General features: G+C 46.2%; 2 protein-coding genes across 6 annotated transcripts in view; one reads left to right on the top strand and one right to left on the bottom strand.

Moving 5' to 3' along the window:
* Positions 1-12,001, bottom strand: part of LOC111145984 (protein CutA homolog) — a 20,300-nt gene extending 8,299 nt beyond the window's left edge. Inside the window, exons 1-2 of one of the 2 annotated variants that reach the window (XM_022501337.1) lie at positions 8,000-8,068; positions 4,198-4,346 (exon numbers count right to left, since the gene is read on the bottom strand). In XM_022501337.1, the coding sequence (XP_022357045.1) occupies positions 4,198-4,346; positions 8,000-8,068 (218 nt within the window). Of the gene's footprint in view, positions 1-4,197; positions 4,347-7,999; positions 8,069-9,870 lie in introns of those variants that run through there. The other variant, XR_002640514.1, reaches the window with a different exon arrangement.
* A 538-nt stretch (positions 12,002-12,539) lies between these two features.
* The window catches only part of LOC111145832 (proteasome 26S subunit, non-ATPase 5), a 28,824-nt gene continuing 25,825 nt past the window's right edge, over positions 12,540-15,538 (top strand). For 3 of the 4 annotated variants that reach the window (XM_022501089.1, XM_022501090.1, XM_022501087.1), the window contains exon 1: positions 12,540-12,719. In XM_022501089.1, coding sequence (XP_022356797.1) covers positions 12,547-12,719 — 173 coding nt within the window. In that variant the 5' untranslated portion in view covers positions 12,540-12,546. Of the gene's footprint in view, positions 12,720-15,035; positions 15,077-15,538 lie in introns of those variants that run through there. The other variant, XM_022501088.1, reaches the window with a different exon arrangement.

The following is a 15,538-nucleotide window of genomic DNA, read 5'->3' as shown; positions in this document are numbered from 1 at the left end:
CCACCCCCCCCCCCGCCCCCCCCCCCCCCCCCCCCCCCCCCCCCCCAAGACACACAGTGAATTCCAGATGGGAGCTGGAGCCCTCATGCTCATCTGAGAACAGACGACAGAGACACATGGAACTGTTAGAGCCTCGAGAAACTGCCAAGACTACACAGAAACCACCACACACTAGTGAATCACAGCCCGCAGACACGGTTTGGCTCTTACAGCATTTTAAAAAATCTTGACTTTGTTACTAATGTTTACTATTAGGATATTTTACACTAAAAAAATACAGATTATCTTTTTTCTCACCAGAAAGTAAGTCTTGTAACATTAGAACTACAGTCCGACAAGGTCACATTTAGCTAGAGCTGAGCAGTGGCTACTCCCTTGAGGCGCGACATCCGCTTCTCAGGTCCACACAGTTCCCACTGCTCTCCTTCCTCCCAATACACAGGGAGAGTCAGGGCTGCTTTCCGCCATCACCCGCCCTCATGACACTGCAGCCCACTTTGCTTATTTAGGGACCTGTACCCCTGATCTAATCCACTTCCGCCTATACACAGGAGATGGAAGCCCAGAGAAGGAAGACTTGCCTAAGGTCGTACGTGGAGTTGGCAGCGGAGAGGACCCTACAATCCAGGTCTTCTGATTCAACACTCAGAATTTTCACCCTGGCTCCAGTAAGAGAAATGTTTCTAGTTATTTTTTCTAGCTAAGAATGTGTCTTTCAATGAACCAGGAACAAGAACTGAACTGACCCAGAACTGAGAGGCAGCAGACTAAACTCAAAAGAACACTACAGAAGACAGACCGCCGGCCCAGAGCTGGGGAACCTGGCCTCGGTGCTGGTTCTGTGGCTAAGCTGGGGTTCCTGCCTGCTCCTGTTCGTGGGGCCCTCCCCATCATGTACCATTTACCCTCCTTCTAGAAATCTTGGCAACTAAACCTGTCTGCCTCTTTTCTATTGAAACCACCAAGAAAAGACACTGAACAAAACACGTTGAGTGAGAGCTCCACAGCCACATCCCTAAAGGCTCCACTTCAGACCTGCAGGCTAAGTACGTGGACCAAACCAATGCCGCAGCCTCACTGTGACAGCAAACCCTAGAAACAACAGGAAATGCTCACGGCTCAGCCCTGCCAGCGCACAGTAAGAACGCCTTATGCACCAGCGACAGCGAGGAAGCAGGAAGCCCCGAAGGAGAAAAGACCACCCTGAGACATGAGGGGGAGCAAGCAGGGCAACTGCCACAGAAGAGGAGAGCGACAGTCCCCGTCTGGAGGCGACGAAACCAGAGCAGGGAGGAACATGGAGGCAGCCATCCAAGTGAGTAGCTGGGACACCACAGCAGGAGCAGGTGGACCCCTGAAATCTCCCAAAGCCCAGGCGCCAGGAATGGAGTGTCTGTCGCCAGGCAGGATCGCTAAGTGTGCCCGCAGAGCAGTTGCGAGGGCCCCCCAGCCTGGACTCACACTGGAAACGGTGCTGCCCATGCCAATTCCTGGCAGCCCTTCTGCGCCTCCTGAGAGAGGTCCCAAGTAGTCACAAGGAACGGAGGAAGATCAATAACCAAGAGAGACAAAAACTGAACACACAGAAGAATTTACATAAAGGAATCAGTTAAGAGAACATTCAAAGCCAAAATTTTAAAATAAGTATAATTATGTATACTTGAAAGTTGCTGAGAGCAAATCTTCAAAGTTTTCACCACAAGCACACGAAGGTAACTATGGGAGGTCACTGGTGTGGTTTCTAACCTTTCTGTGGTAATCATTTAGCAATATATATTTATATAAAGTATCATGTGGTACACCTTAAATTTATACAATGTTATAGGTCAATAGTGGGTCAATAAAGCTGGAAAAAAATTAAAATACATTAAGTGTAATTAATATCCATAGAGAGATAAGGCAAAGTTATTACATCCATTAAATATGATCAGACAATTATGAAATAAGAGCAGTTGGTTATTAAAAAACAGTGAGAAATCTCGAAAAGGAAATCTATTAAAAAACTATTTTAAAAAATTATAATTGTGGTGGGGTGCCTGGGTGGCTCAGTGGGTTAAAGCCTCTGCCTTTGGCTCAGGTCATGATCCCAGGGTCCTGGGATCGAGCCCTGCGTCAGGCTCTCTGCTCAGCCGGGAGCCTGCTTCCTCCCCTCTCTTTGCCTGCCTCTCTGCCTACTTGTCATCTCAGTCTGTCAAATAAATAAATAAAATCTTTTAAAAAATTATAATTGTTTAAACAAACAAATAAACAAAAAAATAGGAGGGCTGAATAGCAAAACAGCTGACAAACAAAGGAAAGACTACTCCAAAATTCTCCCAGCATGCAGAATAAAGAAACAGAAAAATATAAAAATTCAGTCCCAGAGAACAAATTCAGCATCTACCTAACTAGGAGTTCCAGTTAAACAGACACAGACGGACACAGAAAAGGACACAGAAAATATAGAGAATATTTACCAAATGAATAGCTGAACACTAAGATAGAAACTCCTAAAGCCTATCAGAGACCAAAAGCATTACCTACCAAGAATGAGACCTCGACAAACACCTGACTTTATCATCAGAACCTTGGATGCAAGAAGGCAATAAAGACCTCTCCCCAGGGAGACACAGATCCATTTACTGAACTGGCCTTTTGACTAGTTAGGATCCAGTCATTAGAGTCCTTTTCCTCCCAATACCCCACCTCACAGATGTCATCTGATGTTGGACATCGGACCCGGAGTGGCTGATCCAAACAGTTTAGCACATACCCTAGTAATACCAGAAACATCAAAGGGATTTCAATTCCTAGCTGCTAAATATTATGGTCATATCTCTGGAATAACCATGGGTTCTTTCAGACAAGTGCTAGTCTCCAAATGTAATATTAATGATGGAAAAACAGACATTCTGATTGTGGGGAGAAAAATGGAATAAATTGCAAGGTTAATCTATGACCAAGAATTTGGAAGCTGTATGTCCCCAAAGACCAGATTCAACATTTTAAAACACCATAACTTAGTCTACCATCAAATTTCAAGATGGCTGAGTTGAAGAGGAAGCCAAGTCCATCACCCTCCAGACCCACTAACCCTCTTCAAAGTCACATCTATAAAAACGAGTGAGGGGGGACATTCAGATACAACAAACACTTAGTGAGCATCTGCTATGTCCAATCTACTGGGGTAAGAATTGTATCATTTCACCCTTATATTGCTCCTGTGAGCTAAGTGGCATTATCCTATATTGTAGCTCAGAAAACTAACACTTTGAGAAAGAAAGTGTGGCCTGAGGTCGCACAGTTACGGAAGTGGCACAGCCAAAACTCAAACCCTGGTCTCGTTGTAAGGCCAGTGCTCTTTGCACCACACCGCAGCTGCTTTGAGAAATTCGCCAAATACTGGGGCGCCTGAGTGGCTCGGCCGGTTGATCATGCAACTCTTGATTTCAGCTCAGGTCATGATCTTGGGGATGTGGGATCAAGCCCTACCACTGGGCTCCACGCTCAGTGGGGAGTCTGCCTGGGGTTCTTTCACTCTCCCTCTGCCTCCCTCTGCTCACATACTCTCTTTCTCTCTCTAAAATAAATAAACAAATCTTTAGAAAAACAAAAATAAAGAAATGAAAGAAATTTGCCAAATACATGGAACAGCCTCCTCCGCTTCACTTGCATGGTGAGCGCCTCCGGGAGCAAGCTAAGAGAGTATCGCGGAGAAGAGAAAGAGCTGGGTCAAGAATTCAAGGACTGAAATTCTCAGCCTGCAGAGCTACCCTGTCCTCTGACCTTAATACCTTGGGCAAGCCGCTTAGCTCTCTGGGCCTCGTATCTCTTAAATGCTCTCATGCACACTCAACATTTTCCAGCCCAGCAGCAGGATCTGATGGGGGATCATTCAGCAGTGCTTTTTTTTTTTTTTAAGGTTGGATTTATTTATTTAACAGAGAGAGACACAGCGAGAGAGGGAACACAAGCAGGGGGAGTGGGAAAGGGAGAAGCAGGCTTCCCACAGACCAGGGAGCCCCATGCAGGGCTCGACCCCAGGACCGTGGGATCATGACCTGAGCCAAAGGCAGACGCTTAACCAACTGAGCCACCCAGACACCCCCAGCCATGCTCTTCTTATGACCCCAAGCGAAGAGGTGTGTAGTGGACACAGTAGAGCATCCTGAGAGCTCCCCAGCCTCCTGGGGCAGCACCTGAGCCCCTGCACCATACCTGGCAATATCTCTAGCAATTTGCTCATTGGGACAGTTGACAAAGACGATGGAGTAAGTGCCGGAGACATAGCTGCCAGTGACAGCTGAACGGAGCTGCAGGCTAAAGGTCCTGAGCATGGGGTATGACAGGAAAGCAGCTGTCAGGATCTACACAGTAGGAAAAGAAAAGCACAGGTCAGCAGTGACATGGCCAAGACATGATCTGCCAGCTCAAGCAAACTGGAACCAAGGCTAAGGATCATTTTTTCATCCCTATCCCCCATTCACAAAATAATTCCTGGTATCAATATCAAGCTTTAGCGCTTAAACAAAGTTTCTGTGCCTAAATATTTTCCTCTGCATTTTGCAGGTGATAAGAAAATGGAGGCTCAGAAATCAAGATCACATAGTTTGTAATTGGTGAAGCCGTGATTAGGAATTATCATCTAGGTGAGCAGAAATCCATTCTTATTGTATAAAACTGCAACCGGAGGTAATGCCAACCAGAATCCACTGAACTGCTATTATCCTACAGGGATTATTTATGAATGATCTGATTTTGTAGAGTCAATTTCACCTCCAGTCATTTGTGCCTGGGTAGGCACTGTGGGGAGTCCAGTGGAAAAGGTAGCCTAATTCAAAGTAATGTGACCTGTGCTGCTGTAACTGAGAGGTGGTGGGACCTAGAGGAAGGCTATACCTGAGGGAGAAGAAGATTCAAAGAGAAGGTACCATCTAAGTTGGATCTGAAATCGTAAGTAGGTTGTCAAGTGGAGAGGGAGGTACTCCTAGTAAATGATAATATGTATAGACTCAAGAGGTATTTAGGGATAGATGAGATATCCAGTCTGCAGGTATGGTATCACAGGGAAGTAAGACTGGCTGGCCTTATAAAGAAAAGGGTCTGACAGAGGTGTTTAGGGTTTGTACTCATGGAATAGGGTGCTTTTGGAGGTTTTTTTAGGTAGGAGAGTAATAAACGTGGTCAAGCTGGATAGAGTAACGTTAGAGAGAGGAGTGACCAGAAGGCAGTGTACTTATAAGGCCACTACAGTGATCCAGGAAACAGACCTCAAGATCTTGAGCAAAGAAGATGGCAGTGAAAATATGAGAACAGAAGACACTCAAGATACAATTGTTCTTACTATTTTAATGATAAACATTTAAAACAAGAGGAACTAGAAACAACTGGAGAATGGCTTCTGTTCCAGGGCTCTCTGCTTAGGGGAGGATCATGGAGCCACTAACAGGATAGAGGCAACTTGCAAGGAGGCCCACGGTGACCCAGGCAAGGCTGAACAGAAGTGCGCTTCTCCTGCCTCCCAGCCCAGGGCTCAGGCCTCACTCAAATAAGCCTCTGTCCTCCCACTCCATCCACATTATTGCCTGGGGCCTGGCTCCTACTTCTTGGCAGGGCCTGAGAACAGCGTTTTTATGTGTGGAGCTTCAGTTTGACTAGAGGCCTGTCTGGGTTGGGTTTCTCATTCCCTCCTACTACCTCCACCACCTGCAAATCAAAATACCAGTCCTTTGAACTAAAGCAGTGACCACACAAGAACAAAAGAACCAGGCTTTTCAATGAAGCTTTTATTGTATGCGTGTTTTTAAATGACAACTCAGTTAGACTATAAGAAAAAAAAATAAAAGCACTAGAGAGCAGGATTTAAATCCTAGTGCCAGTACTGCTAACTGCCTGTGGCCTTTGAAAAGTTACCTCCTCTCCCTTCTATAATTGTTATTTAGAGAATGTACATTCTGACACTTCTGCTGCCTACCTCAGAGTTGTCATGGGTTCAAACCAGACAGGAAAAAGACTTTGTAATCACTGATCCAATAAAGAAAAGCCCCGTGCTTTGCTCATCACTGCACTCCCCGCACAGTTCATGGCACAAAAAAGGTTCACGATAAATACTTGTAAACTAGTGAATTGATAATACACCAGCAAGATGTGGCTATACAGACTAAATAGTGGGGACACCTGAGCGGCTCAATAGGTTAGGTGTCTGCCTTTAGCTCAGGTCATGATCCCAGGGTCCTGAGATGGAGTCCCACATGGAGCTCTCTGCTCAGCAGGGAGCCAAGTGCCTGCTTCTCCTTCTCCCTCTGCCTGACGCTCTGCCTACCTATGTGCTCTCTTTCTCTGCCAAATAAATAAATAAAATCTTAAAAAAAAAAAAAGACTAAATAGTGAAGTAGATAGGGCTTTTGAGTCACCCACTGTTGGCTTTGAGCAGAGAACCAAACATACTGGAACACTGTAATGCTCCAATGACTCTAAAGTAGCTTCCAGCAAAGACTCTGGACAAAAAGGGTAGTGGCCTGTCCCCCAACAAAAAAGTCATTCCTAAGGAAGATCTGGAACATTTCGGCCAGTAGGCATCAGTGGAAAACTGAGCTTACAGGATTAACTATTAACTCACCTAAAATGTATTGAAATTCTCATATGAACTCATAGTCAAAATGCTAAGAGGTAAATGGGCCCCCAGGTATCTAAGATAACCCTTCATTTCACAAACAAGGTAACTGAAACAGAACATACAGAAACTCTGGGACAGAACCAAGACTCCTGCATCCCACTGTGGGTTTTTTGAAGTGCTGTGAGCATGTCTAGGAATGGGTTTAGTGGGGTCATTTCAGCTTCACATACTCCAGTGGTTCTCAACTCGGAGCAATTTTGCTCCCCCAGGGGACATCTGACAATGTCTGGAGACAATTCTGACTGTCAAGACTAGGGAGGAGATGCTCTTGGCATCTAGTAAGTAGAGGCCAGGATTGCTGCTCACATCCTTCTGCTGTTCCATTGATCCCAGTGAAGTACAGACAGCGGCTTACACATGTGTCCCCCACTGCACATGAGCTCTTCAGTCTCATTCATTTTCACATGCATAGGACTTGACCACCCTTGATAGGGAGATTTGAGAAATGTTTGTAGACCTAGCAACAGTGTATCGGAAGCCTGAGAGGCCAGTTCGGAACCAAAGGTGGACTACAATATATTCTGTAACATATTCTGTGACACATGAACACAAACTTGACGGAAAATACGCACATCACAATATTCCCCAACAGAAACATTATAACGGAAGAAGAGTCACTAGAATTTTTGAAGTCTTTATAACACTTTCATACTTACCTTTTACTAAACACTTTTTCTAATTTACATTCTTTTAAAATATTTTATGTATCCTTTTGGTTCCTATTTCATTCTGCCTTTTTTTTTTGTCCTGGAATATTTACATAACTTTGGGAGGTTAACTGACTTTACAACCTCTGTTAAGGCAAAAGAGACCTCAGAAACCACCCAGTGGTTCTAACCTTATCATTGACCTAATTTTAAGGAATCTGTGATACTCTGGCATTGAGTGCTACATTGTGTTTACCTATACATTTTCCTTGTACAGATCCAGAATTTTCATATACTACACACACACACACACACACACACACACACACACACACACACAAATCAAGAAAACCTACAGTTCCAAAAAGGTTAAGAGCTACTGATTTGTGCCAATTTTTCAGATGAGGAATGTAAGGGCCAGAGAGAAGAAATCACCCAAAAAATGAGCAGCAAGACTTGTGACGCTCTCCTACAGTTCTTCCCACCTCCCACTCAACCACCACCACCACCACACCACTGGTGGCACTCTGTGGCCACTTCCAACCTTAACATTTTCCTGGAGGATTTCCCCTTCCACCTCCTACCTGCCTGCTCCCAGCTCAAAATCCCAGGAGCAGAAAAAAGAAATGCACCTTCTCCCCTCAACCCCCAGGTTGGAGGGTTAGGGGTGAGAGTTCACAGGGCATGGGGCACTCACCAGGAGGCATATGAGGACAGAGGGCCGCAGGTAGCCTGGCAGAGGGCTCCGGGAGCCCAGCCTGTCCATGGCGTCGCTGGTAATTTAGTAGCACAGCCGAAGCCTCGGGCTGAGTTGCAAGCTGATGGGCGGGCACTGAGGGCCTCCACCGCCCTATCCCCTCACCACCCGCTGCCTGCCCCACTGCCCAGCCAGGCCCCAGCAGGCTGGCTGGGAGGAAAGAGGGGAGGGGGCAGGGAAAGAGGGAGTAATTCTCACTAGGAAATTCTCTTCCTAGAAACAAAAAACCCGGACACCATATGCTGACCTACAATGCCTGCAAAATGAAGAAACTAATTTACCCATCCCAGTCTAACAACAACAACAAAATGATTACAATCCCCACATGTATACATATAGAGAACTAAATTTCTTAACTATATGAAACTTCCAGAAACCATGGCACACAAACACTAATACACATACACAAAACTCTTCCACTTTATAGGGTCCACCCTGCCAACAAAAACAAGTGAAGCACACAGACATAACGGGTGCGCACACCCACACGCACACCCATACCCACACCCACAGCTGCCTTCCTATCCCCCACAGCACCTCCTCCTCACAGTATCTCCCATCTAATCCTCCTTGGCTTAAAATACTCTTGTTCCCACCTGCTCTTCCTCTGAACTCATTTATCTTTCTAGGCCAGCTGCTTCATGCAGATTTTTGCAGGGTTAATCCCACAGTCCTCTATTTCCCCTAAGGCACTTTGTATACACTTTTGTTCGACATCATCAATGATGCTATGCGGAGTTGCAAACAGGTAAGAAAAGCAGCAAGCTAATGACTGATTGACTGCTCCCTTCACGAACGCAGAGTCCACTGACGCCAGGATGTGCAATTTTTTAATACAGCTTTTTAATGTGAAATATCTTAATATCTAAATGATATCTCTGGGGCAGGGGAAGGGACTGAGTACACAAGGCCACAAGTAAACTTTTTTAAGTTAAGGAAACTGTTCTATATCTTGATTGTGGAAGTGGTTACACAAATGTTAAAAAGATTCTACACACTATACACTTACATTGGTGGATTCTGTATCATATGTGAACTGTATCTTAAGGAGCTGTGGAAATGCTGGAAACGAATTCAAAATTGCTGTGTGCTGGGTAGACCAAACAAAACACATCTGTTAGCCAAATCTGGCTAGCAGGCTGCTGGTTCTCAGCCTTTGTGTTTATTTTCATTATCTGTTTACTGTCTGTTTCATTCCTTGGGAATCCAACTTCTTAAAGGCCCACACTTCTCACCAGTGTCTGACAAAGTCGTTAATAAACCAGTTGCAGCCCTGATCTTATCACTTACATGGTTAGCTGTGAAGACTCAGGACAATTACATTAACACTCTGAGCTGGTGGGGGGGTGGGCAGTAAAGGAAGGACTAATACCACATTCACAGATCTACAGTGAGGAATAACAAAGAAAACTCATGTAAGAATGTTGTAGAACACGTAAGCCCATGTCAGCTTTTCAAAAGTAAGTAGTCTCAGGACTCCTGGCTGGCTCAGTGGCAGACAGAGCATATGACTGACTCTTGATCTCAGGGTTGTGAGTCTGAGCCCCATGTTGGGTGCAGAGATTACTTAAAACCGAAACTTTTAAACAAGCAAAAAAGCAAGTAATCTCATACTGACTACCATGGTTAACTCAGAAAATCTCCGTTAGTGATTGAAGAACTTAGTATCTGTGGGAAACTGGGTTAGAGAAAATGAAGCTGTGGCCCTAAGAAAAACTTTATATTCAAAGTCCAGTAAAATAAGTCAAGACTGTGATCTTTTATACCTATTACATTAACAAGAAATGTAGCCACTGTTAATGACCATTTACCTTAGATCCTGAGATGATTTCCTGAGATGATGTCCCCAAGTTTAGCACAGGACCCCACAGAGCTTATACTCAATAACTGTTTGTTGAATGACTAAATGATATGGATGTGTGGCTGGTGATGATAAGGATGGTCATGATGAAGGTAGATGTTGGGGCAACAGGGGAAGAATAGCAAGAGATGAACTGTCATTTGGAAAGAAATGCCTCTGGATTCTCTTCTTCCTTTAGTTCAGGCACGTCTACTCTCTCCAGGTTCAGTTCCAAGGTTAGATTCCAAAAGTCCAATTCTGCATTTATGGCTTTGGCAGATTCTTCAGATATAGTGAGAGTCTCAGTGCCATTGCCTGAGGATCCAGGATCTTCTTCTGGAGCCTTCTTATCCTCTTTCTTTCTCTCTACCTTCTCCTCTTTATGGGATTCAGATTCGGATTTTGACTCGGATTCAGATTTCGACTCGGATTCAGATTCAGACTCCCCTTCAGACTCCGATTCTGTATCCATCGTCTTCATCCACACTACCTCTTTGTTCGTGTCTTTTTCTTCCTTCAACTCCTTTGCTTTATTCTGAAGGTTCTTTTGCACCTCTTTATAGGTATATAACAATTTATTGAAGTCTTTTTTAAAGGCCAAACTTCGGTCGAGGAATGGATCCATATCAATTGCAGCATCAATGAGGTCTGAAGCCTGACGTAAGACAGCATTCAGTTTCCTTAGATTCATCTTAACCTCTGGTTCTGGGGACTTGTCTTCTTCCGTATTTACTGATACAGACTCTCTCTCAGTAATGGCCAAAGCTTGAAACTTGAGCAGTTCGTTAATTTCACTCTCTTCAATGTCAAAGAATTTAAAGTCCATCCGTTTTGCAGACTCTATGATTTTCGCAACTTCTTCGTTAGCTCTAGGGAAACATGCAAAATCATTCACAACATCATCCCAAAGTTTCCACCAGGCTTTATTAAGAGCAGCCGGTTTTATATCATCCATTGCCTCTTTTATCACTACCAACGCATCGGCAATGCTGTACTGTTGCCATGTTTCTTTTAAAGTAAGACAAGGGTTCTTTTCAATACAGTCAGCAAAGTGGTCAAACATATGCTTGGTGTAATACCTCCTGAATGCTTCAATTATACCCTGATCCAAGGGCTGAAGATAGCTAGTGCCTTCCAGAGGGAGGAACACAATATCAACGTTAGGATGAGCAAAGAATAATGAGTCTGGGTGATTGGGACCTCTGTCCAGAATCAGCAACACTCTGAACTCAAGATTTTTTTCTATTAAGTAAGTCCGGGCCTGATGGATAAAACAATTATGAAACCAATCCAAGAAGAGGGCAGTGGTTAGTGATACTTTGGGGTGTGATCGCCAGAACACAGGAAGGCGGTTTTTATCTTTTTCCAAAAGACAAGTGGGATTAGGGTCTTTATAAAGCAGCAAGGGTTTTATCATTTTGTCACCGGCAGCGTTGGCACAAAAAATGAGGGAAATCCTGTCCTTGGCTTCCTCTAAGCTTTCGGGATTTTTGTCTTTTTCCCTAAAAGTACGTGAGGGCATGCACTTCCAAAACAGGCTCATCTCCTCGGCGTTGAAGACCTGTTGAGGCACATAGCCCCTGGCCCTGATCAGTCTCTGGAGTTGTTTGGAATACTTGGGCGCTGACTGGGCATTTAACGGTTCTTCCTCTCCCATCAACCTCGAATTTCGCAGACTGTAGCGATTTCTAAACTTCTCAAACCATCCCTTGCTCGCATGAAACTTATCCGGGTTGCCGTTGCCAGTGGTTTCCACCAGCTGCTTGTAAATGCGTTTGGCCTGGCTGCAGATGGCCTTCAGCGTCAGAGGCCGCCCCCCTATGGTCTGGTCCTCCACCCAAAAGGTTAACTCGGTTTCCATCTTCTCGATGTTGACGTCCCGGGGAATGCATAGCACCTTGGAGCAGACGGGCGAAACACTCTCCATGCTGGCCCTGATGGCCTTCTCGTTTTTCTTAATGGTGCGTACGGTTGACTCGTTGACGCCAAATAGGCGCCCCACGTCGGTGTTACTCACGCCTTCTTCCAGCTTCTCGAGAATTTTCATCTTGTCTTCCAGAGGCATGACCCTCCGCCTCCTCTTGATTCTGGTCGGGCCCGGGAGCAGGATGCCCATGGCCTCCGCGCCGCCTGGGGTGGCCTCGGCCGCTGCCCAAGCCGCGGCGGCCTCCACCACCGCCGCCCTCGCCGCAGCCGACAGCCCGGCTTTGGGGCCGGGAGGCCGCCCGCGAGGCCGTTTAACCTTCTGTGGGTCCTCATTGTCACCACTCCGCTTGCCGGGCATCTGACGCGCCTTCGCTCTCTAAGGGAAATACGCAAGCCGACCGGAAAGTCGGCCTCCGCGACCCACCGAACCGCGCCCACGATGACGCCCGGCCACGACCCCGCAACCACTTGCGACAGTTGGCCCAGCCCCTGACGGCCCCCGTCTCGCGAGGCTTGGCGGCCCCCGAGCGCGCGCGCTGCCCGCCAGCCCCACATCGCTATTGGTGAGGCCAGGGCAGCTCGAAGTCCCGTCAGAAACCCCGGGAAGGAAGGCTGCGCCCCGCAGATCTCGCGAGGCTAGGGAGCGGCGCGCCGGGACGTGGGAGCCGCGAGCCGCGAGCCGGAAGCCGGCGGACCCGCGAGCCCCGGCGGGAGGGGTGCGATGGCTGCTCAGGCGCTGGCGCTGCTGAGGGAGGTGTCGCGGCTGGAAGCGCCGCTGGAGGAGCTGCGCGCGCTTCACTCGGTACTGCAGACCGTGCCGCTCAGCGAGCTCCGCGAGCAGGCAGCGGAACTGCGCCTCGGCCCGCTTTTCTCCCTGCTCAACGAGAACCATCGGTGAGACGACCCCAAGCACGGAGACGGGGGTGGCTGGGACGAGGGGAGGGGCTCTCCCCGGTCGCAGGGAGCGTAAGGAAATCGGTGACACTTTAACGGAGGGGACCCCGGGTCGGGAGGTCAGACCCGGCGCGCAGGTCCAGCCCCTTGAGTTGTGTGCCCCTGGCCGCCGCCCGGCCTCGCTGCCTTCATCCTTGAAACGGGAATCGAGAGGGAAAGCGAGGTTGCCCACGTAGGAGGAGGCTCCGCAATCGAGTGTGCGGGTTCGAGACTCTTGTCCTCTTAAGAAAGGGTCCTGTCCTGGCAATTTGGCAAGGCCCACCCACATTTTCAATTCACGTATCTTTTGATCCGTAGGCATGGAACAGGCAGGTATGCTCGCACTCGAAATGTCCTGGAGAGAGAGAAAGAGAGATGCATGACAGAAGGTGACAGCAAAAAACTAGAAACAGCCTAAATATCCATTAAAAGGGGTTGGAAATAAATTAGGATACATTGCTGTGTAACCCTGTGCAGCTAGTAGAAAAACTGAGGTAGAGCTATATATGTGGACATGGAAAAATCTCTAATACATGTTGTTGAATGAAAAAGGATTATTATAGGAGTATGGTCTCATTATGTGTAATGTTTCTAAGGATTTCAATCGCTGCCCCTCGCCCCCACTACACAGACTATTGTAACATTGAGAATATCTGAAAGGTACAGCAGAACCTATTAATACAGAAGTGGGACCTAGGATGGCAACTTTTTTCATTTTATGCACATCTGTACGGTTCGATTAAAAAGCACTTTACAGGGCGCCTGGGTGGCTCAGTGGGTTAAGCCGCTGCCTTCGGCTCAGGTCATCATCTCAGGTCCCTGGGATCGAGTCCCGCATCGGGCTTTCTGCTCAGCAGGGAGCCTGCTTCCCTCTCTCTCTCTCTGCCTGCCTCTCCGTCTACTTGTGATCTCTCTCTGTCAAGTAAATAAATAAAATGTTTATAAAAAATAAAATTAAAAAAAAAAAAAAGCACTTTGCAGGGGTGCCTGGGTGGCTCAGTGGGTTAAAGTCTCTGCCTTCCGCTCAGGTCATGATCCCAGTGTTCTGGGATCAAGCCCCGCATCAGGCTCTCTGCTCAGCAGGGATCCTGCTTCCTCCTCTCTCTCTGCCTGCCTCTCTGCTTACTTGTGATCTCTGTCAAATAAATAAATAAAATCTTTAAATAAAAAAAAAAGCACTTTGCATTTGAGCGTTTGATCATTTAAAACAGTTTACAAATGTTTGTGATCCAGAAATGTAAAAGTGATCCGTCTCCTTGAAAAGGTAAAAAAAATCCCTGGATCAACGCTGGCTAATTTCAGGGGCTTTCTTGGCTATATCCTCCCTTTTTTATACATGTTATGCTTCATTAAGTCCATTAGTTAACATTATCTGGTTTTGCCTATGAAATATCTCTTTTCTGTCCTCTTTAATTCAGGCCCTCATTTTCTCCCTCTAATTCAGGCCCTCATTTTCTCCCTCTTGCTAGATCTCTTGCATTAGTCTGACTCACTGCCTTTAAGCTTCCTTGTCCAGCACATTCTTCCCACACAGCAACCACAGTTAACTTCTTAGGTCATTTGTCCCAAGTCTTATCCATGGTTTCCCATTGTCCACAGGGTGAAATCATGACTTCTTTTTCTGGCATTTGGGCCCTTACATTATATTTCCATGTACCTTTCCAGCCTCATCTTTTCCCTCCACTCCTGTACAAATATTTCATCTGCTTCAGCTACCATGTGGCCCCCTTTACTTTCCCTTGAGCATGACTTGGCATTTTCCTAACTTCGTTCATGCCGGTCCTTCTTTTTTTTTTTTTTTTTAAGATTTTATTTATTTATTTATCTGACAGAGAGAAAGAGAGAGAGAGGTCAGCAGCAGAAGCAGACTCCTTGCCGAGCAGGGAGCCCAATGTGGGACTTGATCCAGGGACTCCAGGATCATGACCTGAGCCAAAGGCAGTCACTCAACCAACTGAGCCACTCAGGTGCCCAATATTTTCCATTTTTGAAAGCCCAGGTAAAGTGCTGTCACCTCCAAAAAGTCTCATTTGGCCACTCCAGTTTCAAGTGACCTGTCCTCAGACCTCCTGAGAGACATTATTTCTGTTAATGATGCTTGATACTGTTGCATTATATTATAGTTCTTTATGTGTTTACTTCTCATTTGAAAATTCTTTGAATGCAAGGGACATATTTTGTTCATCTCTGCCTCTCTCTTAGGGTGTAGCACATAGTACAATATATGTCAAATAGAAGATTATTCTCATAAATTTTAAAGAGGCCACCTAGTCCACCCACGTTATATCATGGATGAAGAAAATTTCAAAAGTCATACCGTAAGTTACCAGAGATAGAGTAGGAAGTGAAATGAATGGGAGTTTGAAGAATAAAGTCCATGGGGGATGTGTTTTGCCTAATGAAGGAGCACTGCCCAAGGAAACAATTTTTTTTTAATTTTATTTTTTATAAACATATATTTTTATCCCCAGGGGTACAGGTCTGTGAATCGCCAGGTTTACACACTTCACAGCACTCACCATAGCACATACCCTCCCCAATGTCCATAATCCCACCCCCCCAACCCCCCTCCCCCCATCAACCCTCAGTTTGTTTTGTGAGATTAAGAGTCACTTATGGTTTGTCTCCCTCCCAATCCCATCTTGTTTCATTTACTCTTCTCCTACCCGCTTAACCCACCGTGTTGCATCTCCTCTCCCTCATATCAGGGAGATCATATGATAGTTGTCTTTCTCCGATTGACTTATTTCGCTAAGCATGATACCCTCTAGTTCCATCCA

Source organism: Enhydra lutris, unplaced genomic scaffold, assembly GCF_002288905.1.
Source record: "Enhydra lutris kenyoni isolate GAN:26980312 unplaced genomic scaffold, ASM228890v2 scaffoldscaffold13, whole genome shotgun sequence".
Classification (NCBI taxonomy): Eukaryota; Metazoa; Chordata; class Mammalia; order Carnivora; family Mustelidae; genus Enhydra; species Enhydra lutris.
Note: the sequence above shows the minus strand (reverse complement) of the source record. Positions and strands in the feature narration are given on the sequence as shown.